Below are 25,086 nucleotides of genomic sequence, written 5' to 3'. Positions count from 1 at the left end.
AGTAAATAGTTTAACTGAACCCAGAATGTTCTTTGAGCTCAGGGTAACATTTGGAGAGAAAAAATGAGAAAGAACTACTTGTGTTGAGAGGAGTTTTAGTTGCCTTGTGTAAGGAAAATGGTTTTCTTCATCTTTATTCAGTAATAAGACTTTCAACTTTGGAATTGTGCTGAAATTATTAATTTACTTTATTCTACTGGCTCCTCATTCTTTGAGCAAGGCTTTAGTAGAGCTAGCAGTGACTGAATGTTCCCAGTACTGATCTGAGAGGCTGAATGTTTTCTGTCATAGATGGTGTCAGTCAGAAGGAAATCTGCTCACTAACTGTGTATTTCTGGTTACTGGCATCTCTGTTTCTGTACTTTCTGTTGTATTTGTAATAGGGGAGGTATCAATAACTTCTATGTATAAAAAAATTATCTATTTAAGTCTTTTTAACATAGCTTATAGCTTTATTTCAAAAAATGTACGAGCTGGAGTAATAGTAATAGACAACATCAAGAAAATACTTTTAAATATCCTTTTTCATTTGAATCATATCTGGAGCATATGTGTAAATGTCTGAGAAAATTCAAACTTGCTGCTTTGCATGACTGCAGTTCAGTGTACACTTTCTCAAGAGCCACCCCCAATGCGTTGCCTTAAGTACATCTTTAGCTGGCAGCTTTTACCTCAACTGAGCTCTTTCAGAGGAGGGCATAATTCATCTGGAGATAGTCTGTTATCATAAAAGTGTAATGACTGCTTTAACAGAACTGTGGTTTTGCTGCCCTGGGCAAATACTTCATCAGTGTGAAGATGATGGTCATGGTATAAAGAAGGGATGGATTGTAAAGCTCCATATAGATGCTTTCATCACAAATGAGAATACAGTGTTTATTTTTTTTTAATATTATAATGCTAACATTACTTTATAACAAAAGCTTGACTCTTACTGGTATTTGGACCTTTTGCAAATATCACTTCCCTAACTTAAGTGTTCATGGTCGTTCATTTCAAATTTACTTCCTGATTTTTCATTTTTTTTATTTGTTCAGACTACAACTATCTAGGAATTTTGAGGGCTCTTTGGTCTGTAGTTGTTGCTTGTTTTCAAACACAGCGCTCGTAAACTGCTGGAGATAATGATTGACACTTGTGACTTTCCTTGGGAGCTCAAGCATCAGTTGCATTAGTCAACAGACAAATGTTAAGCCCTGAAAGGAATAGCCATGGAATGTAATTTAGACTTCTGATCAGTCTGGTTAGATTGTGGTTCTGGGCTCTGCATGTACTTAGTGAAAAGAAGTCAGGATGGTAAGGGACTGGAAGTGCCACTGATTGATTGTCTGGGGAGCATAGGCTCTGATATTAAATGCAAAAAGATTTTTATAGATGCTGATTCTCGTAACTTTTCATTAATTGTCTTCTTCCCAGTAACGTTTCTAAATCACTTAAGTTTCCTGTGTAAGCACTGCTTGTCTGTCTTCTGATCCAGAGTAGATGTTTGGGTCGTTCCTGTTTTCAGTGCAGTAAGCTGATGCAGTTTGAAAATTTTGGGAGTAATTACTGTTGGGCATGGAATTTGTTTGGCAGAGCAAGTGTTTCCAGGAAAAGCAGCAGTTACCATTGGTAAAGATGGCTTAACGTCAAAAGTTCTGAATTAATAATTTAAGTTCCATGGAAGTTAACAGACTAGATTTAGTGCTTTTAACGCTCTTTAAGGAACAAAGTGGTCACAGTAAAATGCCTTAAATAGATTTTAACTTTCTTGTGTGCTAATTTGACTCATCTTCTAAGCACCTTAAAAATTAGATCACATTTCAGATGAATAAAAAAATAACAACAAAAGTTTCAATAAGTGCAGGAGTTGTTGGCCATCTGTTTTCACAAGAGGATGAATTGATGAACTGTTCTTCAGTATTGTAGAAGTGGACAACTCTTTTCCAGCCTTCAGTAGGGGGATGAACAGGTCTTTTAGTATCTACTGGAAAAAAGAGAGAGAAGGGTAAAACTCTACTATGTAGAAATACTGATAGCCTTCTCTGTTTCCTTTCTGTATGTTACAGCATACAACTTTCCAGAATGGTTCTTTTTTTCCTTGTTCAATGAGTGTTCTTAAAAGCTGTTAATGCAATAGTATGAAAGCCAAGGTTAATGTCTATGAAAGCTGTGGTTTTAGGACATGCATTGATATAATAGCAAAATAGTTAAGAATTTGAAATAAGGATTCTAAATATTCTTGTTTGCTTTGCTTCGTTTTCCAAGGTTGAATTTCCAATTTCCAGAAGAGAATCTATGGGAAAAGGACCGTAAAATGTTTTTGATTTTCTTTTTAACTGCTAGAATTCAGGGCAAATAAAACTACTAAACTTTTTATTAATAACATAGACAAGGAAACACCAATTCCTGTATACTGGGCATCTGTCACAGGACAGATGGGGGAAATGTCAGTGCCAAAAGATGTTTTCTAGAGATTTTTGCAGGTGCATGCTCAAGTTAGTTTTGAAATATTCCTTCTCGCTGCTTGTCTTCCTTTCATAAGTACTTTCTCACACCCTATTCTGCATCTCTCCGGAACTGTAGTCCTTCGCTCATCTTCCTTTCTTGAATTCTGATGGTTGTGGTCTTAATATTTTGAAGCACGTTCTCCTGACTGCTGGTGCAGTGTTACCTTCGTGCTCCATTTGGCCCTATGTTTATCCTCAGGAAGTGTAATTGGAAGACAGTAGACACTAATCTGAGCTCAGGCTGATATGGTACTTCATGTTCTGTTCTGTTCCCTGGGGTGGCCCTAAATGAGACAGTTCAGAGATTTGTTTTGGCTGAAAAGTGATTGCACACATTATTAGTCTTCATCCATACCAGTTCTCTGGAGTAACTAACCACAAAGCTGAGTTTATGCTAGAATTTGGAGATGCTTAAGTTGCACTGAACTTTGGTTATAAGGGTGATACTACATCCTAGTGCTCAATGTGATCTAACAACTTGCTGGAAGGGGGGAGGCTTGTTTCCTTGCTTCCACCTCTCTGCCCTCCCCTGCTTTCCATTTGCTGTTTGTCAGACCCTAATCCTAAGTTAAGTTTTCTGTTGGTTCAGTTGGATGAATTAACTTGGTCTTACAGGAAAGGGAACAGTTAATGTAAAGGGTTTTCTACTCCATTAGCAATATGAATTCACTTGCTTCTATGTCCATGAACTATCAGAAGGAACAGAACAGTGACAACATGCCTGTACGTAAGAACATAGGAGAGATGGAAAACTGAGACTTCCCACTCCCACTTTTTTGATGTTGGTGAGCTTTCAGATCAGTTATAGCAGTAATGAAGGAGGTGTGATGGAGATGGGAATGACATAAGTATTTGTGTTAAAATCTGTTGTTTTGTTGTTGTTTTTATTTTTTTCCATTTAGCTCTTACCTTGAACAAAAGCAGCACTCTGATCCTTCCATGTTCTTAGAATTGGTGACCTCCTGATTCTGACAACTCCGTTTTCCAGTCTCTTTACCAGATTTCTTGGATTCCACAGAAGTGCTGTTGCATCCTCCTGAGCACCTTAAGAGCAAAACTTGTGAAAATCTCAACTCAAAGTTCATTTTCCCTGCTGTTCTTCAAAAGATGTAGGCATCCTGTGATAATGTGAGAAACATTGGCAGCGTTCTTTCCAAAACTAAGGCTGCATCCAAAGGGGAAAGGGACTTCCAGATACCAAAGAAAGCTTAAGATACAAGTAGAACAGAGTAAACAGATGGGGTTTAAGGTGTGTGTGTGTGTGTGGTTTTTTTTTGTTTGTTTTTTTTTGCTTGAAGTTGAGATTTGGATGGCATAGGGAGAAGGAGTTGTAGTCCTTTAAGAGTTGATTTAAGGAAAATGTTATATTCTCTTGATACCTTTCTAAACTGCTACTAGGAGAGTTACGAATATTTGGAATCAATGAAGTCTTTAGGCTCAATCTTAGAACTTGCTTAGCTCAGAATTGTCAACTGCAGGAGGCTTGTTTCAATTCTCCTTATCAGTTAGCAGAAACACTAACTAGTGTGTCTCTATACGTATGTATAGCAGTGCTTTTTTAATATAGTGCCATGATTTGAGGCTTTTTTTGGAAGACAGCCGACAGGAACTGTTTCAACTGTTTAAGGTGAGGTTAACAGCTAGTCCTCTCTGAGAAGGATAATTTTTTGTAACCCTTGAAAGTTTCTAATTGAAGGGAGGGATACCTGCCTTACAGTAGTTTTTTTTCTTCCTCCCTTTCTACTTGGAGGTTCCTCAGCAAGGTTGAAAATACCTGATGAAAAGCATTTGCTTGAATAAGGAGGGTTGTTGATCCTCTTTGGACTACAGTATTTGTTTGTCAGGGTTTAATTTTATATGTTTACCCAGTCATCTTCTCACTTCCTTTACACTTCTGTACTGAGAGGATTCTGCATTTTACTCAAAAGAATGGGAACAGATAGAACTCTTCTAGTTCTTTACAGCAGGTCGTCTTACCTACTTCTATTTGGTGAAATGCAACCAAGTCACATTCATTCAGGATTAGTTCAGACCAGTGATAGTCCTTCGATGCACTTTGTATAGGAACTTCGGACTCATTGAGCAAAATTATTCTACATAGTTTAAAATTTGAATACTTAAAGTGTCTGTGGATCTTTGGCTGCAACTGTAAGTCTGTCTGTAAGTATGTAAACCCTGGCTCAATGCATAGAAGTAAAAATAGTTGACCACTTCTTCCCTCATAGCAGCTCCAACAAAAAAAAAAAACAACCCACATACATGGCCACCTTCAGGTACGACTTACCTTGGTGCTGGAAAGCTTGCATCTGTGTCTAGTTGAACAGTGACATAATTTTTGGTAATCTCATCTATGTAAGCTTTTTTGTAGGTCAGAACAGCAGTATAAACTTATATTAGATATTGGGTAGTGTATTTTTAATCAAATTTTTCGCCTCCTTGCTTTTGCTGATGTGTCTAAGGAATAGCATCCCTCATTATTTAACAACTGTGATTATTTCTTATTAGATAATATAGATTTTTGTTGAGAAAAACAATGTAGATGATGAAAGGAGTTCAGAATTATGAATTAAACACCTGTTCATAAGCATCAACAAGATCTGTTGTGAAGATATAAATTTGCAAGTCTAAAGCCATTTGTACTTCATTGTAGACACAATTTTTAAGATAGCATAATCTATTCAAGACATTTCTTGCAGCCTGACAAACTCATTGTCTTCCCTGTTGTCTTTAGCCACAGTAGGTAGGTAATATGCCAGATCCAGACTGGTCATCCCTAACACTTTATCTACGCATGGAATAATTTTTCAAAGTTTATAGTTAGTTCCTCTTGGCAATAGGAAATCAGTTGACAGTTCAAGGGAAAAAAAGTTTTCTTTCTTTCTCTCACATTCAAGTTATTTGCAGATATTTTGTGGATTTTTGTGTCTCCTAAGCTCTTTAGGAGGACGACAGCAAAGATGGATCAGGTTGTATTTATATGAAAGTGGATGAGAGCAGCAGCGCACACTGTTATGTTATGTCATGGAAACTCTGCAGAAGTAGTCATGAAAATTTGGAGGGAGCACTTCTGGACTACAGTTTTAGTCTTTTGATTAAAAACTACATATAGGGTAGTTTTGTTTTCCTCAAGTATTACTTTTCCCACCATTAATGAGAGATGAGTACATACAAACTTTGTTCTTGTCACTTCCTGAACTTCAAGGTTGTATTCAATTGCTGAGTGGAGTATATGCGGGACTGAAATATGTTTTAACTTCAGCAGCTTGTAGTCATTTGATTCTCTACCATGGTTTGAGAATGATGGGGTAGTAGTGTACGCGTGATAGGTAAGGTGATAGAATTTAACTAAATTCTCTTAATATTTTCTTTCAGTTAACAGACGCTAAATCAACAAAGCCTGGAACTGACGGAACCCTTTTTATCCATCTCAGTGAAAAAGAAAAAAAATATCTTGTTACCCTTTGGAGTGTTTTTCTATTACGTTGTAATGAGAGTTATGCATATTTAAATCGTCTTTTCTCTCAGTAAAAATCATGGCTAACAGCCATCATCTCTCTTCTTCTAGGCACACAAACAAATGGCCTGGACTTTCAAAAGCAGCCTGTGCCTGTTGGAGGACCAATCTCTACAGCCCAGGCCCAGGCCTTTCTTGGGCACCTTCATCAGGTAAGAGAAGACTCATTTCAGAGCAAGGGTGACTCAAACAGGTACAAACACAGCTTCTCTTGTGTGTTCTCTTTCTGTGAATGAGTAGTCATGTAAGAGAACATATTGATAAACCATATGCTCAAGGTGCTTAGGTGGGAAAGTCCTTACTGTGTCAGTACACACTCCGTGATCTCCAGAGGTCCCTTCTAACGCCTGTGATTCTATGATTCTTATTGTGGTACTCATTTAATTGCACTGTGCTGTAGACTATATCAGATACAGTGAGACCTATTGGGAGGAACTTTAAATGTATCTTTCTTGGAACTTGCGATTGCCTAAAGTAATTAAAAATAAAGATATTGGACATAAATGAAATGCAGTGTCAAATTTAATCTTTCTGATAAAGAGTAGTGTTAGCCCACCAGTTGCCAAGATCTTAAAACTGCCAGTATGTTGTGATGAAAACAGAAATGATGTTGAAGGATATTCAGCACTGGGCTCTGATCTTTTGAGCTCTTATATATTGACTAGAAATATAAAATCATGGTACTTATTAAGCACGTATGCTTCTGTCAGGTATGGTGTTTTTTTTGTTGTTTGTATTTTTTTCTTACAAGAAGTTGTTTCAGGTACCTGTGTGTAGGATGATATTCAGCTTTCTGCTATGATCCCTCTGTTCTGCTGCTTCTGTATTTAGGGAATCAAAGCTGATCTTCAGATGTAGTCTGAAGTAAAATGGAACATACCTAGGAGAGGGGAAGCTTGAGCAGTATTTTTGGTAGCTTTTTTATCTGCTAGCAGTTGAAGTGTGAAAACAAATGTCCTAATTTCTTTCACTTCCTTGGCACCGAGTTTAAACTTTAAAATACTGTAGCTAATTGGCTGACCTTGAGTGCTTGAGGTCTGCTGTAGCACAGTTGTTGTGGTATAATTGACCTACTGAAACTTTTATACCCTATTAAAAGAGATCAGAATTGTCATTTTATTGTATGGAGCATTCAACACTTGTCATGTAAATTACAGCCTAGTAGATTAGGCTGTATGGGACCTAGGGAGGAATGCCTACATCTGGATTTGCTGAACCTATAGGCTTCTGTAGGCTGCCTTTTTGTGTAGAGAAGCTGACTAATTTTCATCAGTTATCAGTATGTGGAGACAGATACAGCTGTCCTGAAGAATCTTATGGGAGCTTTTTAATTTTGTTTTAAATTGTTTTTTTTGTTGTTGTTGTTGGTTCGATTTAGTCTTTGTTTTGTTATATTGGTTGATCCAGGACTGTAGTTTTTTTTAGCATGGTGCCATGTCTTGCTTGGAAAAATGTATTTATTTAAACAGTTCTCAGGATTGTTGTGACTTCACATTTGATAAAGCAGTTAATTTCTGGAAACTCTAGTTTAAAGACACATCTCAACTATTCTTGTATGCACTTATTGGATGTGTGGGACTCTACTTCTAAATTTCGAGCATGGCTGTTCTTTGTGGGATGTTATTCAGTCTTAGAGTGCTTTCCTCTAGATAAATGCAAAATATTGAATACTATCAGAAGCAGTTGAATTCCTACTTAGAAAATGTCTATGGTGGAAGGGGAGTCCAAATTGCATTCAAAGGCATGTTCAGGTATGTTCTGGCTGTGCCTGAGTGAGATGCATTCAGTCTTCATTATGTAGTTGATAAAATGATTTGAGTCTATTCTTTTTGATGGTAGGATATTATTGTGTAGTTTTTCTCTGCTTTTACTTCAGAGCTCATCATCAACTGTCAAACTATGCTTTCCTTATGGTAAGGATGAGTTTTCTTTAGAATATTTGCTTACATAGAGAAAATGTTTAGTAAGTCTACTAGGACTTCATCCAGGGTGGTAGAAAATACTTCCAAAGTGACTCTTAAGGGTTGCCTATTCAAATACTCAATTAGTAGTTGAACATACTTCAGTTTAAATTAAAACTCTTCTTTCTATGTTTACAGATATCTTTATGCTTTTATACAGTATTTTACATTGGCACATCTTTTTATAGAGGCCAGTACTGCATTTTGATTTGTTTTTGTTTTTTTTTTTATTCATGTGTTGCCTCGTTTTCAAATGAGCTGTGACTTTCAAACATAGTCAAAGATGGACTTTGTTACAGGCTGTTACTCTGACCTTTGAAAGTGTTGGTAATTAAGTGCACAGTGTTCCTTCTGTATAATAGGAGCAGTGGTAGAAACAAGGAGAGATTGATTAAAAGAGTCTTTAGTAAACCAAAACTTAGCATTTGTTATACAGAAAAAAATTCTTATTGTAGATAAATGACACTATTCAGTGAGGTTTCTGAAACATCAGTTACTTTTCACTGGTAACACACAAGGGCTTATTTGGACTAGGCTGTTTATCGCAAACACTGGATCCAAGTTTTGAGCATACCTGAATCAATACCACCATTGTAAAGCAATTCCAGTCCTCTATATTAATGCTTTTTTTTCAGTGGCTGCAAGCAGTTGAATGTTTTGATCTATGGAAGTGTTCTGTGCTGTGGGTTTTGTGCTATGCAGGTGATTGCTCCTTTTTTTTTTTCCTTTTCTTTTTTACGGGGATGCAAGTGAGTGCAATGTGCATATTTGTGTAAGACCCATTCTGAAATATTAGTGCGATGAAGAGTAGGACATAGCTCCCTCCCCTGAAATGTGGATATTTGTACAGTTATAGGAGCAGTTAGACTGTCAACCCCAAAGTGCTGTCTTTCTACTCCGTTCCACTTTAATATTTGGATCTATGGCAGGAATACTTTTCCCAAGAGGTGGACAAATAAGACTGAAAGAGTTTTAGTGAGTGAAGCATTAGGAGAGATGTTCTTGGGGTAATTTTTTGTTGCAATGGGGTAGTTCCCTCTTACACTTAGTTTCCTGTAGATTCAACATCACTTCTGTTTTTGCACTGTGTTGTAGGTCCAGCTCGCTGGAACAAGTTTACAGGCTGCTGCTCAGTCCTTAAATGTACAGGTAAAAACTGTTTCCGTCTGCTGCTTGCCCTCCTCTTATTCTACATTCCAGACAGCGTTAGAGATGGCCTTGAACCTATGAGATGTTGCTTTGTTTCCTCATTTTGATTGGTCTTGCAGGTGATAGGTATAGATGGATATAGTTCCACGAGTGTAAATGAGGATCAGCATTTGTAAGCATTCATAAACTGAGATGGTTAAAACATCCAGTGATCATCATTTTATTCTGACTTTCAGGTGTTGTAATTTCTCATGAAGACCATAAAACCCTAGGAGTGTTTCATGTTCTTCCACTTAACTTATTTTCAACATAGCAAGTATTACTTTGTCTTTATTTCTAGTGTCTGGGTATAGAGGTGTAATATAAGATTAGCTATGTAATGTGGCTAGTATAGATTGCTTGTATAAATAACACAGTAAATTTACTGTAAGTCAGAGTAATTGTTCAGCAATGTATGTGAGACAACAAAGCTTACAAACTTACGATGCTAAACGCTTCAGTGTATCAGTTAATGTGCCACTTCCTCTCAGTACTATATTAAAGGGCAAGGGACATAGTATTATTGAAAACTGGTTTCAGCATTGCTTGTTATTAAAGAACGTAGGTAGCGCATTACATGAAATGCAATAGAATGTGGACCCACTTATATGTAATAACAATCTGGAAAGAAGAGGAGGTATAGTGACCTTCCTTTCTAAGAGGAAGGAGGCAGAAAATTGCCTTGGTTGCCATGGTAAACTTCCATCCCTGAGAGGGATGTTGGCAAACAGGCTGTATCTCCAGTGCAGAATGTTTACAGTCCTGCGCTGTAATTATCGCTCAATGACTGGCAGAATTAATCAGAGCCTTTATGTTAATTAGCCTGCTCTGCAGTCCCCAAAACAGGTGGTGGAAAATATGCAAATCTATGCAGAATTTTAATGTTCTGCATAACCAGTTTTAATTATCATAAAACTCTCTTCCCCCTCTTCATGCACTTGCATTTCCTCCCTCGTGTCTTTGCAATTTCTTCTGTTTAAAAAACAACAAACCATTTAAAATAAAGCAGTGTTTAATTAAATAAACACTAAACTTTGATTATTTAGAAGCATTGTATGCACTATGCATTTTTTTTTATAAGTGGATAAACCTATGAGGATTTTTCTAACTAGTTCTAGTCAGCCAACAATATGATGACTTCGAGGTTCAGTATACAGATACAGAAAATAGAAACAATCTCCTTTCTCTCTTTCTATTGTTGAGGATTTTAGGCAATGAATAATTTTAACAACCTTTTCTTTCTTTATGGTGCAAGGTAGTGTCAGCTTCAGTTGCATTGCATAAAGTGAAATGAGATCTGAAAATAATGGCAGAGTCACGAAAGACTCACGAGTCTCTTTTTGTTTAAACCGCATTACCTACAGACTTGTTTGAGCAATCATAGCTGAGATGGTGGGCACATAAAGCCATTGCTTAAACCCACTCTTAAAATAAACCCAAGGGCTTTTTGTATGCAGATGAAAGATTTTTATTGTGCAGTGTTCACATAGCAGTGTTAGACATTAACATCTGTTTTACACTATAAAGAGTTGTATTTTTTTCTGTCCTAGTCTAAATCTAATGAAGAATCTGGGGACTCTCAGCAGCCAAGCCAGCCTTCCCAGCAGCCTTCAGTGCAGGCGGCCATACCCCAGACCCAGCTCATGCTGGCCGGAGGACAGATCACTGGGGTAAGATTTACCTAAGCATACTGTAGCAAGCCTCCTGTCTGGCAGGTGATGGCAGTACTGCTGTCCCTGTACAATTATCAGAGAAGGTTACTGTCATTTCCTTTCACATAGGAAGAAGTTTGTGTGAAAGAAGGACCAAGAGGGAAAATACTTTCTTAGGAAAAGGCACCCTTTGGTCTGGTTTTGTTACAAAGTATTTGCATTAAAAAACCCATCTACAATGAAACTTAAAGTTGGTGTGCCCAAATGAATTGCTGAAGACATTACTGCAAGAGTGAGATGAGACATGCAAACATGAGATTAAATTGTATTGGATACTTGAGTTATGAGGAACAAAAACGATGGAACTGCTGACATTAATTTTCTCTTCTCATACAGATTTCTTTTTAAGTAACTTTGGTGATCTGTGCCTTGAGCTTATTCAACTCCTCTGTTTTAATCTACCAATTCTGAGTTGTTAATTGCAAGGTTTTCTGTGGAATAGCTGTTGCTTAAGGATTACTGATGTTTCTAAATTGTTCTAAACGCCTTTAGTCAAAACAGAAAAGAAAGTTCTGTGAATGGGCTGGTTAGGTTAGACACCTTGCTTCCGTGTTATCTACTTTCCATCTTTAACAGTGTACATGTTAATTAGGAATGTAAAACAGTTGTTCTAGTAAAGTATTTAGGATTTGAACTGTTAGGTTAGGTCATCTCTGCAGATGAATGAAACTGCCTTAATTTCATGTTCAGTTGTTAAATCGTGTAAGCTAGTTTGCAGCCAACATCCTATTTAGTTCTGGTTAATTTAATTGAAGGTTTTAAAAGTAAGACTGTTTTAGTAATATGCTGGTTTTAATAACTTATTTTTGTCATTCTCAAAACATATCAGTTTCTTTTATTTTGAGTATTTGCAGTAGTGAAACATTAGGACTCCAGGTCTATGCAGATATGGGTTGTAGTAAATGTGAGCGTCGAGATTCATTTACATGTAAAGGAGAGACTGCTGCCACCTGTTTCACAGAGATAATGCGTGTTTGGAAAAGGAAAGGGATGTAAACTTGCCAATTCTATTCAATAATAAAAAAAAAAAAGCAGATGGGGAGACTTGGAGAAAAACAAATGGAGCTCATGTTCTTTACTTATATCTTAGGGCATAATGGAAATGATGGAATATGGCAGGGATTCATGCTAATGTGAAGCAGCTGGGGTGTTATCAGTTTGTTCAGTAGCCACAGCCAACATTCCTGCTTCTCATTCATCTGGCTAATCACTTGCTGTTCTTCTGGGTGTAAATTTCCTTTCAAGGCTTGGCGATACAATTCTTTTCTTCTGCTTGCTACTTAATTACCTTTTTCCTGAGTCTCCTGGTAGAGTTGAGGAGAAAACTTAGTAAAATTAGATTCTGTGGATTGCAGTAAGTGCAAATGTTTCCATTCATGTGGTTTGGTTTATATCAGTTCTGTGGTAGGTTGATTCATACAATGTGTTGAGTAGCCAGCTGACCTTATTTAAGGCCAAAGTCATTGACTAGTTCATGGCTAAGCTGTAGTAATAGTTCTAGGAACGTCTGGTTAATATAACTAGTAATGGGCTAGCTAATGACTTTGTAGCTAAAGTGGCTCTTTCCATTATTAATGGCTGTTTTCTAATTATTTATAGCTCACGTTGACGCCAGCCCAGCAACAGTTATTGCTACAACAGGCGCAGGCACAGTTGCTGGCAGCTGCAGTGCAGCATTCAGCCAGTCAGCAGCACAGCGCTGCTGGTGCCACCATCTCGGCCTCTGCTGCAACGCCGATGACGCAGATCCCTCTATCTCAGCCAATACAGATTGCACAGGTGAGGCTTGAGAGGGTGGAAAATGAAGTTTAACAACTTGCATCATTGAAGTAATATTTTTATTCCTTATTCAGTTGAGTGTCCAGAATCTTTGAGGTACTGTTAGTATTTCCTTGTTCATCCGTAGCTCTGAGATTGATAGGTATAGCTAAGAATGTAAACCAGCTGCTTATCAGGTCCATTGAGCTCCTGAGTTAGTTCGAGAATCTGTCCAGATGGGATATTTTCTATATTTCCTTTCTTGTAGTCAGCTTGAAAGGGAGAAAAACGAGTGTAGAAAGATGCCCATAGAAAATGCCATTGTTGAGACCTATGTATAGGGAGGAACGCCCACAGTATCACAAAAGATATTGCTTGGATCCAAACAACAAAATGAGAGAGCTGAATAAAGGCAACTTGATAGGTTTGTTTGCTGTTTTAACTTGGTGCTTAATGCTGAGAGTAGAGTGACAAGGAATCAGCACTCCTGTTTTTCCAGAGAAAATCTTGCCAGAATGAGTCCAGTGTTGGAATCTGTCCAATTCTATGGACTGCTGCTAATAACCTGTTAATTCTTTACTCTGAAGAACTGCTTGCCAAGGAAATTTTGTTTACTTTAATCTTTCAGTATTGTCTTAATTCAGTTTTGAGAATGCAGCGCCAGTGACTCAAAACTTAGCATGTGTGGTGTTGAAACTCTGTAGATTTCTGGACAAGGGGAACCAGGTGTAGATTACAGACATCATGAGTACTACCTGTAGGTGATTGTTTTGCCAACACTGGAGTCCATCTCTTCATAGGCTAAGGTTCTTGGTATGTAATACTGCAGTTTGATTGGTTTAGCTGTGCAAAGTATGTTGGGTATGTAATCTCCAAGGTTACTTCTTACACTGAGCAGCCTTATAAGACTGGCTGACCTCAGAATATTTTCTCTTGTGTTCAACTAGGGTGAAGTGTCTAAGTAGTGAAGATGATAGCTGATTAAGTAAAACAATAGAAATGTCACAATTATTTGTGAGGTCCACTGTTGAAATGTGCTATTCCTTTATTGCAGTTGTCCACCAGTGGAGTAAGAGCCTGGTTCTATCATCAGTTTTGCATTGGCTGAAGTGGACTGTGATGCTGTTCTGAAAGTTCTGACCTCTGTGGCTGTCCTTTTAGAGGCCACTGGGGTGCCAAACCAAAAGCCCAAATTCAAAAGCCAGTGCTGATGCCCACTAAGCCTCTTGGTGCACTGTGACACTTAAGTCACATGAACAAATGACTGCATTTAGCAAAGGATCGCAATTCAATGTCATGATTTGGAGGTGACTCAAAAATATAATGTTCAAGGAAACTTAATACCCAAGACCATCTCTGTTTTATTAAGCGTTTGCTTGTAGGAAATGAAGGAGTGGAAGAGGAAGTTGATGTTTAGCATCCAGCTCCAATCTGTGCATCTGTCAGAGTTCCTATCTGATGTTCTGCAAATCTTTTAACCTAAACTTAAATGATCCATAGTTGTGCCTCTTGTTCTTCACATGTGCAACCTAAGATAGTGAGGTCTGCTTTACTGAACCAGTGTTAAAATTTCAATATCAAATCTGTACCTTGACATTTCTGGCTTTACACTTGTTGCAAATATGCCAGCAGTGTGGTTGATATTGATACTTCTAGAGGCAGTTTTGCACGTGTGCGAGGTGTTGCTATCCTATTCTTCCACTGTGTTGAGATGCTGTGAAAATACGTGAAGCATTTACAATTACTAGTTCAGCACTGTGGGTTTTTTTCTCCAGAATTTCAAAGTCTTCAGAGAAGGATTTGAGTAGAGTTGAAACAATCGAGCATATGCCATCAAATAAACAACTCACTTTGGAAGATCTGGTTTTGTGTGCTTGAATAAAGTAAAGGTTCTCTGGAAACAAATAGCAAGTGATCATGCAGTTGTCACCATATAAAGTGTATTTGTAGTGCAAGTGGAACAAATTAAAAGTTTCACTTATATACTGAGAGATTCCTAATTTCTTAACCATTAGGTTTAACAGTTCATTTCAGGATAGGTTGTTCCAGTTTATGCATAGCTTGGTTGATTATTTTGCTTCTCTTATCATAAAAGTGCAGGGTGTAATTTGTGCAGCTCTTGGACATAATTTGTGATGTTTTATGGAAAACTTCCACAGTGTAGGTTTGTAGTTGGATACCACTTTGCTTTTCGACCCATCTCAACACCTTTCTGTGAGTGGTGCTCAGCTTTGTGTTGCTATTGTAAACACATAGCTGATTACACAAATTGCTGAGTGTTTATTTTATTTTATGGTTTTTGAATAATTGATTAACTGGCAGTTCTCTGCAGCAGGGGGATTACCATATTTATTTTAATTAGCTAATTGCACAAGCACGACTTCTTTAATGTGTGCTGCGGTTAATGTAAGGTATCTGCTGCAGAAATCTGGTAAGATGTCAGTACTGCTGCTGTGAGCTGATGCTAAATCGTCACTAAGCAATTGTACCAAGTTTTGATTTCTTTGGAAACTTCTTTGCTTGTTTTCAGGATGCATCATCAGAGTTTATATGATGTAAACTTCAAAATGGCAGAGATACTTAAATTTGTGGTGAAGTTCTTACTTAAGATAATGGTATTGAATTTAGAACTTTGGATTTAAAAAAAAAAAAAAAAGTCCTTGTATCAAAATGTTCCACTCTTCTTGGCAGAAATAGGAATTGGATTGGTTTGATCTTTCTAACTTCACGGGAAACACCAGAAAATTTGCTTCCTCAAAAGTCTTTCCCTCTCTTTCTACATACTTGTTTTCCAAATCGTAATGTGTATAATTTCACAAGGAATAGCCTAAGAAAACTGTGTCAGAGATTGTTCACATGGTTGATGTCAGGAGATTTTTTTGTAGTGCTACAAGAAAATAATAAATCTTTCCAGAGGTAGAAATAAAGTTGGATTTCAAATGAATTTGAAAGATTGGTGGGGCTATTTGAGTGAATAGCTTTGGAGGTGGTGTTTCTATTCTAAGTTACATAATTATATTTCTATATTTAAACAAGACTCAGTCAAGATACCATTTACCTAAGCAGATTTAGAGAAAAAGATTACTTACACCAGTTCTCTTGACACCTCAGTTTTAAATTTTTCTCATATTAAAGTGTAAGAGTCTGACAATAAGAGCTACTATGTTTTAACTGGGTACCCTTAAACAAAAAGTTCTTCTATTTGAAGAACAAATATGCTGCTGTGTGATTGTCCAGTCTTTTGGCTTGCCTGGTTCACACTGTGTGAAGAGGAATTGTCTTGGCCTGCATATATGTACATTGCTCCGAAAGTAATGCCTCCTACTTGCTTCCATGGAAATGATAACAGATACAAAGAACACAACAACACTGTTTGACCAAGTTCTTAGAGACAAATCTCTGTTTTTTCACATAGTCACCACCGTTAGCTCTGCATTTTTTGCCAGTTGAACAGGAGGCTGCATGCTACACTTGTTTAAAAAAAAAAAAAAAAAATCTGTACTGGTGGAGGTGACTCACTGTCACTGTTGTCACTGCTGGAATGCACCTCTCACCACCTCACTGTGCTGCCATCCACTGTTTGGTCTTCACAGCCGTTCTTCAGGCATTGATGAATGTGATTGGGTGCCATTTTTCCTACATGGAGGAATTCAGTTCCACACCTTTGCTTCTTATGCACTTCCATATTAGACACCGTTTTGTCAGACTATCCCTTCTTCAACCATCTGTCGTACAGCAAAAACATGGGAGGGTTCTACCTCTGCTGTCATACCACACGAGCATCTACCTCTGACGTTGTGGGCCAACATAATAAAATAGGAGGCATTGCTTTTGGAGCAGCTATCATAAAATATAATATAGTCAATGTCTGTAAATTACAAAATTTATGTTGATTTATAATGGTTTTTATTAAAACATACAGAAAAGAGGAACAAAGCCAAAAAAAAAACCAACAGTGGAATATGTGACCTACTCTCATATTCCTCTATCAACATGGAAAGTATGGCTGCATAATTCTTCTCTGTTCACAGGACTGTGTTTAGCTAGTATATCAAAATGCGTAACATTATTTGCCATCACTTGAGCTGGCACCATGCTGTGCCCTGTACCCTGGCTTCAGCCCAGCTGGGGTTAGCAGCACACTGATGTTCTGTTGGTGCTGAGGCCCAGGCGGGCTGCTCAGTGGGAAGAGCCACTGCCATGAGGGTCTGGTGTAGCATGGGGTGGGTAACATTGTGGGCTGTGCTGGGCTGCATGCGGGCTGTAGGCTGGACATGCCTGCACTACCATACACCCTGTCCTGGTTTTTAGTACTCTTGGTTTGTTGGTTTTTTTTTCATACGTACTTCTTTCTCTTGTGGTTTTTCAAATCATTTGAGATATACTATGTCATTTGGGAATTTCTAATTAGCTTGCTTTAGGGGAGGAGGCCCACTATCTCTGTCCGTACTTTTTTTCCTCAAAACTTTCTTCTTAGCTCTGCTTTTTGGATTTATACTTTTTTTTGTTGTTATTTTCATCTTTTAGCCTCTCTTCATTTCTTTTTTTTTCCACCCAAGATTCTCAGCCATAGTCACCTTGCCCTATTTGTTCTATTTCTTTCTCTGCATTTAGTTCTCACATCCAGTTCTGTGTGAGACCCACTGTTCTGGAGGGTTTGCTCAGTCTGGAAGGGTGACCAGTAGAGAGTAATGAGTATCAATAAATGAGTAGAGGTTTGTGTCGCGTTGGGCTCAAGAAGTAGGAGATTTTAATAACATTTCTAGCCAATATAGCTTTTAACATGAAGCCAGAAGAAACTTGGAACATTCCTGGAAAAAAAAAAAAAAAAAAAAAGGAAGAAGCCTATCTTTTAAGGAAGGAAATTAGCCTCAGTTCTGTAGGAATGGTTGCAGTATCCAAATTTTCCAAAAGCAAACAATACTATCAACTTAAAAACACCCTGTGCCATGGGGCCTTTTTGTTATTTTGCCATTTTCTTTTAAAATAGAGGTTTCCGTTGTTTGGTCAGTGCCATCTGGTGTCTGTCTGCCATATTATTATTCAGCGTACTTTTGACTGAACTTGATGAAGTGGCTGATGGCCAGTGCCTTTATAAATGCAGGTTAAGTAGTCATTTTCTTGTAATGCATGTCTTGAGGTCTCATGAGTCAGTGGATTCTTTAACTCCCTAACTGCCTTCCTGACATTCCCATCTCACCTCCTCAGAAGATTGTTGGAGCTTTTAAGTCTTAGTTTAACATCTTAAAAATAACATAATGACCCAGACAGATATATATTGCGAATCGTTGTTTTGTTTGTTATAAAAAGTCATCCTTGACACTGTCTTGACTTTTCAACACTGTCTCTGCTGCTTAGCAGTTAATGACCTTTCATATCTGCTGGCAGAGCAGCTTGTGTGAGTGCTTAGTAACCTGCATCAGTTTACAAGCCTTAAGAAGTGGGTCTTTGTTAGTCTGACTCACTTTCATTTCGCTTTAGAGGTACATTTAGAGGTACAATAATGTGAGCAGCGCCATTCATGCAGTCATACTTGAGTGCTGGTTTAGGAGTGGCCTGGTGGTGTTAGCCTTTGGACACTGGTAGACCTGGCTGAGGCTTTCTGTCAGCAAGCAGATACTTGAGTATCTAAGCAGCTTACCTGAAAGAAAGTTTTGGACAGCTTTTTAATTTTGTTTTAATTGGAACTTGTAAATGTGGGAGATATTTTCTGACTTTTATCTACCTGCTTGGCAAGCAGCACACTCCTTGAAATAGCTTCTTCTGGGAAAGACTGTGTGTGTGTGTATGGATAATTTATGCAGATTGCTGCTGTTCTGTTGGCTAACTTTATACTGTGCTTCAGCTTTCAAATTTTGGTTACTCTTGTTATCTCCTTCTCTGATGAAGTTTTAAAAGGCTATTTTGGTGTGATTTTTATTTTGTAGTTTTGCTTTTTTATTTTCCAGCTAAACAAGTTTAGCTGGAGAATTTTCTTCATCAGTCAATTTTTCTTGATGGTTCAGAGATCAGCATTTATGTCAAAACGAATCAGTTATAAAAAGCAACAGTTCTGAATGGTTTAAATACATAAAAGTAGAGTTCTACGATAGTGCAGTGCTTGGGTAGCTGTGTCTACTACATTTATTGTAATTTGATTGAAAACTAATCAAATGTATTTGCTTACTATTTGGGTTAGCTGCTTCCCAAAATTTGACCTGAACAACTAGAGCGCAAACAAGGAATCTATATAATTTTTTGCTTTCCTGTTACTAACTAAAATGGTACTTGCAGACTGTTGTTATAAACAAAAATACATAGGCTGCTCTGAAAGCAATGCCTCCTATTTATTTCTATGGAAAATGTAATAGATACAAAGAGCACAGTAACACTATTTGATAGGGAAAATTTTCAGCAACAAAACACTATTTTCAACAGTCACCACCATTTGCTGTGCATTTTTGTTAGTGATAAACAAGAGCCTGTATACCATGCTCATAAAAATCTGCACCAGTGGAGGTGACCCACTGCCTCTGTCACCACTACTGAAGCACCACCCACTGCCTCACTGTGCTCACATCCACTGTTTGGTCTCCATAAACATTCAACAAGCATCAGTGAATGTCAGTGAGTGCCATTTTTCCACATAGAGAAATTCAGCGACACCCCTTTGCTTCATACGTATTCCCATATCAGACTGCCCCTCTGCTGCTATCTGTCGCATGGCAACAACATGTAATGGGATATTGGTGGGAGGGTTCAGTCTCTACTGCCATACCACCAACATCCGCCTCTGGCATTATGGGCCAACATAATAAAATAGGAGACATTACCTTCAGAGCAGCCGTTGTAGCTCCTAGCAAAAATATGCTGGATTTGTTAACAAATACAACAAATGTTGTAGCAGAAGTTGCATCATTAAACATAAATCCGAAAAATAAAAGTGCTGACAAGTATTTGGAAACTTAGATGTTTTGGTTGAGGGGGCGGGAAACTGATATTTTTTTAAATTAAAGCAGAACAATGTTAGAAATTTTTTGCTGTGTTGTTTGGCAAGCAGTTTTTGTTGGTTTTGTGGTTTTTTTTGTAGGGCAGTGAAATTCACAGTACCAGTCTAAAAGTGTTTTAGTAGCAGGACTGCTATATTTAACATATAGTTTAATTAGGAATCATGGCTGACATAAATGTGTAACAACAGCTCTTTTTCCTTTTTCTTTTTTTCCTCTTTTTTTTTTTTTTTTTTTTCCCCCTTCCCCTGTTTCCTTAAGGATTTGCAGCACTTGCAGCAGCTTCAGCAGCAGAATCTCAACCTGCAACAGTTTGTGTTGGTGCATCCAACAACCAACTTGCAGCCAGCACAGTTCATCATCTCACAAACACCGCAGGGGCAGCAGGGTAAGTGCTCCTTGCCAGAAAAGAAAATCCTACATAGCTTTTTTGAGGAAAAAGCGGAACCAGGGAGGTTTATACACTTCATTATCTGTTGGTATTCCCTGGGAAAAGTAACAGTATTGCAATTAGGATTCCTGTCTAACAGGTTGGCACTTTCTGGATATTAGATCTCAGCCTCATCAGAGTTTGTGTAGCTGACTTCTCAAGGAGAAACAATCCAGAGTTCATGTTATGGGGACACTTAGTAACAAGGACTCTTGGGAAATACTGCATCATGAGTTTCTGGATAGATTGTGAAGAAGGAAGGAATGATATCAAATTTTTACACTGGTAGATAGTAATAGGACAAGGGGAAACAGTTTTAAACTAAAAGATGGGAGATTTAGATCAAATGACAGGAAAAATTTTCTCTGAAAGAGTGGTGAGGCATTGGCACAGGATGCCCAGAGAAACTGTGGATGCCATGTCCTTGGAGATGTTCAAGGCCAGTTTGGATGGGGTCCTAAGCAACCTGTGCCTGATTTAGTGGATGGCAGCCCTGCATGCAGCAAGGTAGGTGAAGCTAGATGATCTTTGAGATCCCTTCCAACCCAAGATGCAAGCCTATGGAATTCTATGATTCCATGGATCCTCTGATTCTAAGGAAGCCTACTGGGAAGACAGCACTCCAGAATTTGTAGGCAGAATCCTAAGAGGTAAAAGCCTGGAGATGTGCTATAGCTTGCATTTTAAAGCCAAATCAAGATAGTGGTAGAAAGTAGTGCCATGCTAGTTAAGATATTGCATAGGATCTTCACTCTCAGAACTAATGTTGCAATACATTACAGTACCGATTGCACTCTTTGTTGATGCCCTCAGGCAGCTGTGTTTGGTTGCAGATAATAGACTCAGTGCTGATACAATCAAATGGTCTTTTCTTCTCTTATTTTCTACATGAACCTTTAGTTGTTCAGGCCCTGGAAATCCAAAGGTTCTTGTTCAGAATGCATATCCTTCATGGCTGAAGAGTTTTTGCACCTTATTTTCTTCTGTTCCTTTTAGGTTGTTGGGTTTTGTGTGTGTGTGTGTGTGTGTGTGTGTGTGCACGCACGCATGCATCATTTCTTCTTACGTAGTATGACTGGAGAACTGACTTTTCATTATGCTGAAACTGAATGCACTAATATTTGAATAAAAGATTAGTCAAAATTAACCTTTTTTTAACAATACTTGATTTTAGGAAACTTTATGTCAGCAGTGGTAGAAAACAGCTAAGTGAGGCATTTAGTGTTACACTTCTTTCTTGAAATGAGGCAGAATTTAAAAGCTTTACATACAGTTTTTAGAAGACATCAAACTTCACCAAAGTTTTGTTCAAGAATCTTCATGATTGTTTAAACTTTAAAATACTCCTTTAAGGAAATAACAAGCAAAAAAAACATTGTTTTGAAAAATTTAGCAATCATTATTCATATCTGCCTACAGTTTTCAGAGTATTTCTCCTGGGTTTTCTAAAATACTTCTGAAGATGCTTCTCAAAGAGTGGTGGAACTATCAGAAGCATATTTTATTCATCTCTCGACATGAGTTTTGTGTTATAGAATTGAAGGGAAGGTTTTTGTTTTAAATCTTCTGAAATAGCTACCAGAAAATGTTTTCAGTTTATTTTGCAGGGAACTGCTCTGAAAGTGATTTCTTTACTGCAGTTGAGGCCTGCATATTGCTGTCATCACTGACGCAGTGTGTGTAGAAACACCATGTTTTACTGATAATGTGCAGCCTGGACAACTGAATAGTTCAAAAATATAGGAAGATTTATATTCTGTATTCTGACCATCAGCCTCTAGTGTGTGACAGCTTTCCAAACTGAAATGCTTGAATGGATCTAATTTTCTTCATGAGCACTCAATGATAAAGCAAGATGTATGTCATAATAGTCCTTATCTCACTTTCTAGGTATGACATTCTGCAGTATTTCATAGTTATTGTTAGACAGTCTCGAACAGTATGTTATCATTTATAAGAACGATTGAGAAAATATGTATTTTTATTTTATCATTTCTGTTGAGCAGACTTCACTATTTTGTTCTTGTCCCATTGCTCCATTCGTCAAATTCATAAAACAAAAAAAAAATTACAGAAACTAACATAGATGTTTCTTTAAGACACTAAACTTTTTTGGATGTCTTATAAGTACCGTGTGCAGCTTTATGCATCCACTTAGTAACTAAAATAAAAGTTCATATTTATAGATTATCTGTTCTGGAAGAAATCTGTTGCTTCATACTACATTGCATTTTTTGTTCGTGTCGCATAGTTATGTGCATGAGAAACATTATTTTTAGTAGATAAGAATAGTATTGAGGGAAATGGATGAAGAATAACATCACTAAGCAGGGTCATAGAAGAAATGTAAACATTAGGTGGAGAGAAGCATCTCCTGCTTGAAGAGATGGTGGAGGTAGAGCGACGCAGTCATCAGCAAACTTTTATACATTCTTGGAAGGGGCTGAATTTGGTGGCTTAAATCCTCTAAAGGACTAACTTGCAAAATTTTTCAGAGAACTAGAAAACCGGATATTAATTAAAAAATCAGTTTGTCATTCTGCTTTCTTCAATGCGTAGATCACAGTAGCAGATGTGAAATTCTTCCTTAAGTCTGCTGCTCTGTCTGTAGTGTAATTGTCTTCCTTTTACACATGATTTCTAGTTATACAGGAGCTTATATTAAAAAAAATAAATAAATTGTAAAGCTTTGTTTTATCATAGCTTGTAATAGATGGCGTCATACCCAAAGGAACCCAAAGGAACCCAAAGCCTCAGCAGATAAGTAGAAGACTAAGTGGAAGTAGAAATTTGGAATAATTTCTTACTCAGAACAATTATTATCTCCATATTTTGTTACAGTTACATTCAGGGATGTAGTACCTAATATTCTTTATACCTCATGTATCTTGTATTCTGTGAAGTAATAGATTTGTCTCTAGAATCACCAGTTCAGTGTCCTTTACTGCAATTGTAGCTGCTTCTCAAAAATATTACACTTGAATGACTGTTTGCCTTTCTTCTTGGAAGATACTGCCAATAAAAATTATATTAGTAAAAATCTGAATGGAGAGGGGAAATAGTGCTCAATTTCATTTAAATTCATCCTGTATACAGAAGGTAAGACGTGAGGAAAGATTGCATCATTGTCAAGAAGAGAGAACTGGTTTAGAAACATGAGGAATGTCTACAGAGGAAAGTCTCCAGAAAAGCAGATGTGGAAGAAAAGTTCCTGTTTAGCTTTAAACATTGAATCTGAGCCTACCTATTCTCAGGATGTTGCTGTTTATTATTGAAGATCTCCTTTGATTTTTTTCTTATTGTAAAAATACCTGATATGATGGCAGCAGGCCAAATTCGTTCCTGTTCTCAGATACTTTCTAGTTGTGTTTTGGAATTTAAAAACAAAACAAAACAAAAAAAACAAGAAAAAATCACCTCTGTTTCTTTTTGATACATCACATTTGTAACAAGCAACTGTTTGTCTCTTCTGAGACTGCGTACCTGCAGTGTGCTTGTAGAACAATTTTTGTTCTACAAAAAAATTTTTTTTTTTGTAGCTATTTTGTTACTGATGTGCTGTGTGAACCAGGTACAAGTGCTTTGGTGCATCAATATGCAGATAAGGAGATCCTGCTCTTCATTCTCAAGAGCATCTTAATGACAGTATATTTGGTGACACAACAGTTGAATAAAATATAACTAACTCATATTCATTCCCCAAACAAGAGGGAAAAGCTTAAATTGGAATCGGGAATAATTTGAGAGCAGTGATTTAAAGGGTGATTTTATTTTATTTTTTTCCCCCTGGGCTACAAGTATTCATTACCAAGATATGAATTAAGTCCTTAACATTTACTACCTGCTTTGAAATCAAGACTTCAGAGCTAAAAATCCAAATAGCATCAGTAGATAAAAATGTAGGAGGGTGCCAGCACCTTTACATAGATCAATGAAGTGATATTTCTTCAAAACTGCAGTTTACCAGCTTCAGCATGTATGCATCCATGTTCTTGAACTGATCCTAAAAGTTAACTGAATCCTGCAAACGGTACAGCAGTGTGTGGTGGCATAATATCTGTGCAATGTATTTGTAGGGATCTGTAGATTAGTACTTTCTCTACTGTGTTGATTCCTAGTATGTTTCCAGCTCTTAGTCCCCTCTTTAGAAGATCTGGATTAGATAAAATGAGGTATGCCGAAGTGACCAGGAGTTTCTTTGCATTTAGAGTCATCAGTGAAGTTGATCAATAACAATGTATGTAATGTGTAGTCTAATACTTCTCTTTTCATTTTTTTTTTTTTCCCATTTAATCAAATTATGATCATGTAATGGTTTTGCTTTGTACGTGCCAACTTCCAGGGTACATCTGTGAGAAAATGAACGGCTTTGGCAGAGAAAAAGCAGTCAAGTTTTTCATCAGTGAAAAAATTCATTCTTTTAGGGAGCTCAGAGATAAATTATGTATTATGATTATGATGATGGTCCAACATTTTAAAAATTACGCTGAAAAAATTTGCACTTCAATGTTTGCTTAGTTTTAGACAATAGCAACTAAACCCCAGATCAGTCCTTAGGGACTGTTGGTTGGCAGAAAGTCTTTGGCTTGAGCTGTTATTCACATTACTTGTAGATATTAGAGGAGAAGTTCTGGGTGATTGTAGATGCCTTTACTTTAAGTATTTAAAACAAAATTAGATACCTCTAAAACACCAGACTTTTCTTGCGTGTAACCTTCTATACACCCATACAATTATCCATACAATCAGTTTCATATAAGTGATTTATTTTCCAGTATTAGTGCAGTAAAACTGGTGGACTCTTACTATTTCTGACCCTCTATTCTGGGTTCTATCTCTGCAAGGTTAGGTATGTAAGTACAGTATTTCTTATGGATTAAAAAAAAAATAAAATCACATAGGTTGAAAGGGACTGTATAGAGATTTTGTAGTGTTCTTATCCGTCTGTTCTATTAACAGTAATGGTCTCAGAGGCTGGTCTAGTTGTTTTTTGAACATCTTCAAGGCTAGAGATTCTTTAGGCACTTCTCTCAATTTAAAAAAGCATA

General features: G+C 37.3%; 1 protein-coding gene across 12 annotated transcripts in view; it reads left to right on the top strand.

Annotated features, from left to right (window-relative positions):
* Positions 1-25,086, top strand: part of POU2F1 (POU class 2 homeobox 1) — a 120,760-nt gene that overhangs the window by 63,056 nt on the left and 32,618 nt on the right. For 7 of the 12 annotated variants that reach the window (XR_014887460.1, XM_085240252.1, XM_085240307.1 and 4 more), the window contains exons 3-7: positions 6,055-6,155; positions 9,060-9,113; positions 10,703-10,822; positions 12,464-12,643; positions 19,870-19,996. Coding sequence is in view for 11 of the 12 variants with exons in the window: in XM_085240252.1 (XP_085096378.1) it covers positions 6,055-6,155; positions 9,060-9,113; positions 10,703-10,822; positions 12,464-12,643; positions 19,870-19,996 (582 nt within the window). In the remaining variant the exon portion in view is untranslated. The remainder of the gene's footprint in view (positions 1-6,054; positions 6,156-9,059; positions 9,114-10,702; positions 10,823-12,463; positions 12,644-19,869; positions 19,997-25,086) is intronic. The other 5 variants (XM_085240247.1, XM_085240291.1, XM_085240283.1 and 2 more) reach the window with 5 other exon arrangements.

The sequence above is a fragment of the Meleagris gallopavo genome, chromosome 1, assembly GCF_905368555.1.
Source record: "Meleagris gallopavo chromosome 1, MGAL_WU_HG_1.1, whole genome shotgun sequence".
In the NCBI taxonomy this organism is placed as follows: Eukaryota; Metazoa; Chordata; class Aves; order Galliformes; family Phasianidae; genus Meleagris; species Meleagris gallopavo.
The sequence above is the reverse complement of the archived record's forward strand: the minus strand, read 5'-3'. Positions and strand labels throughout refer to the sequence as shown.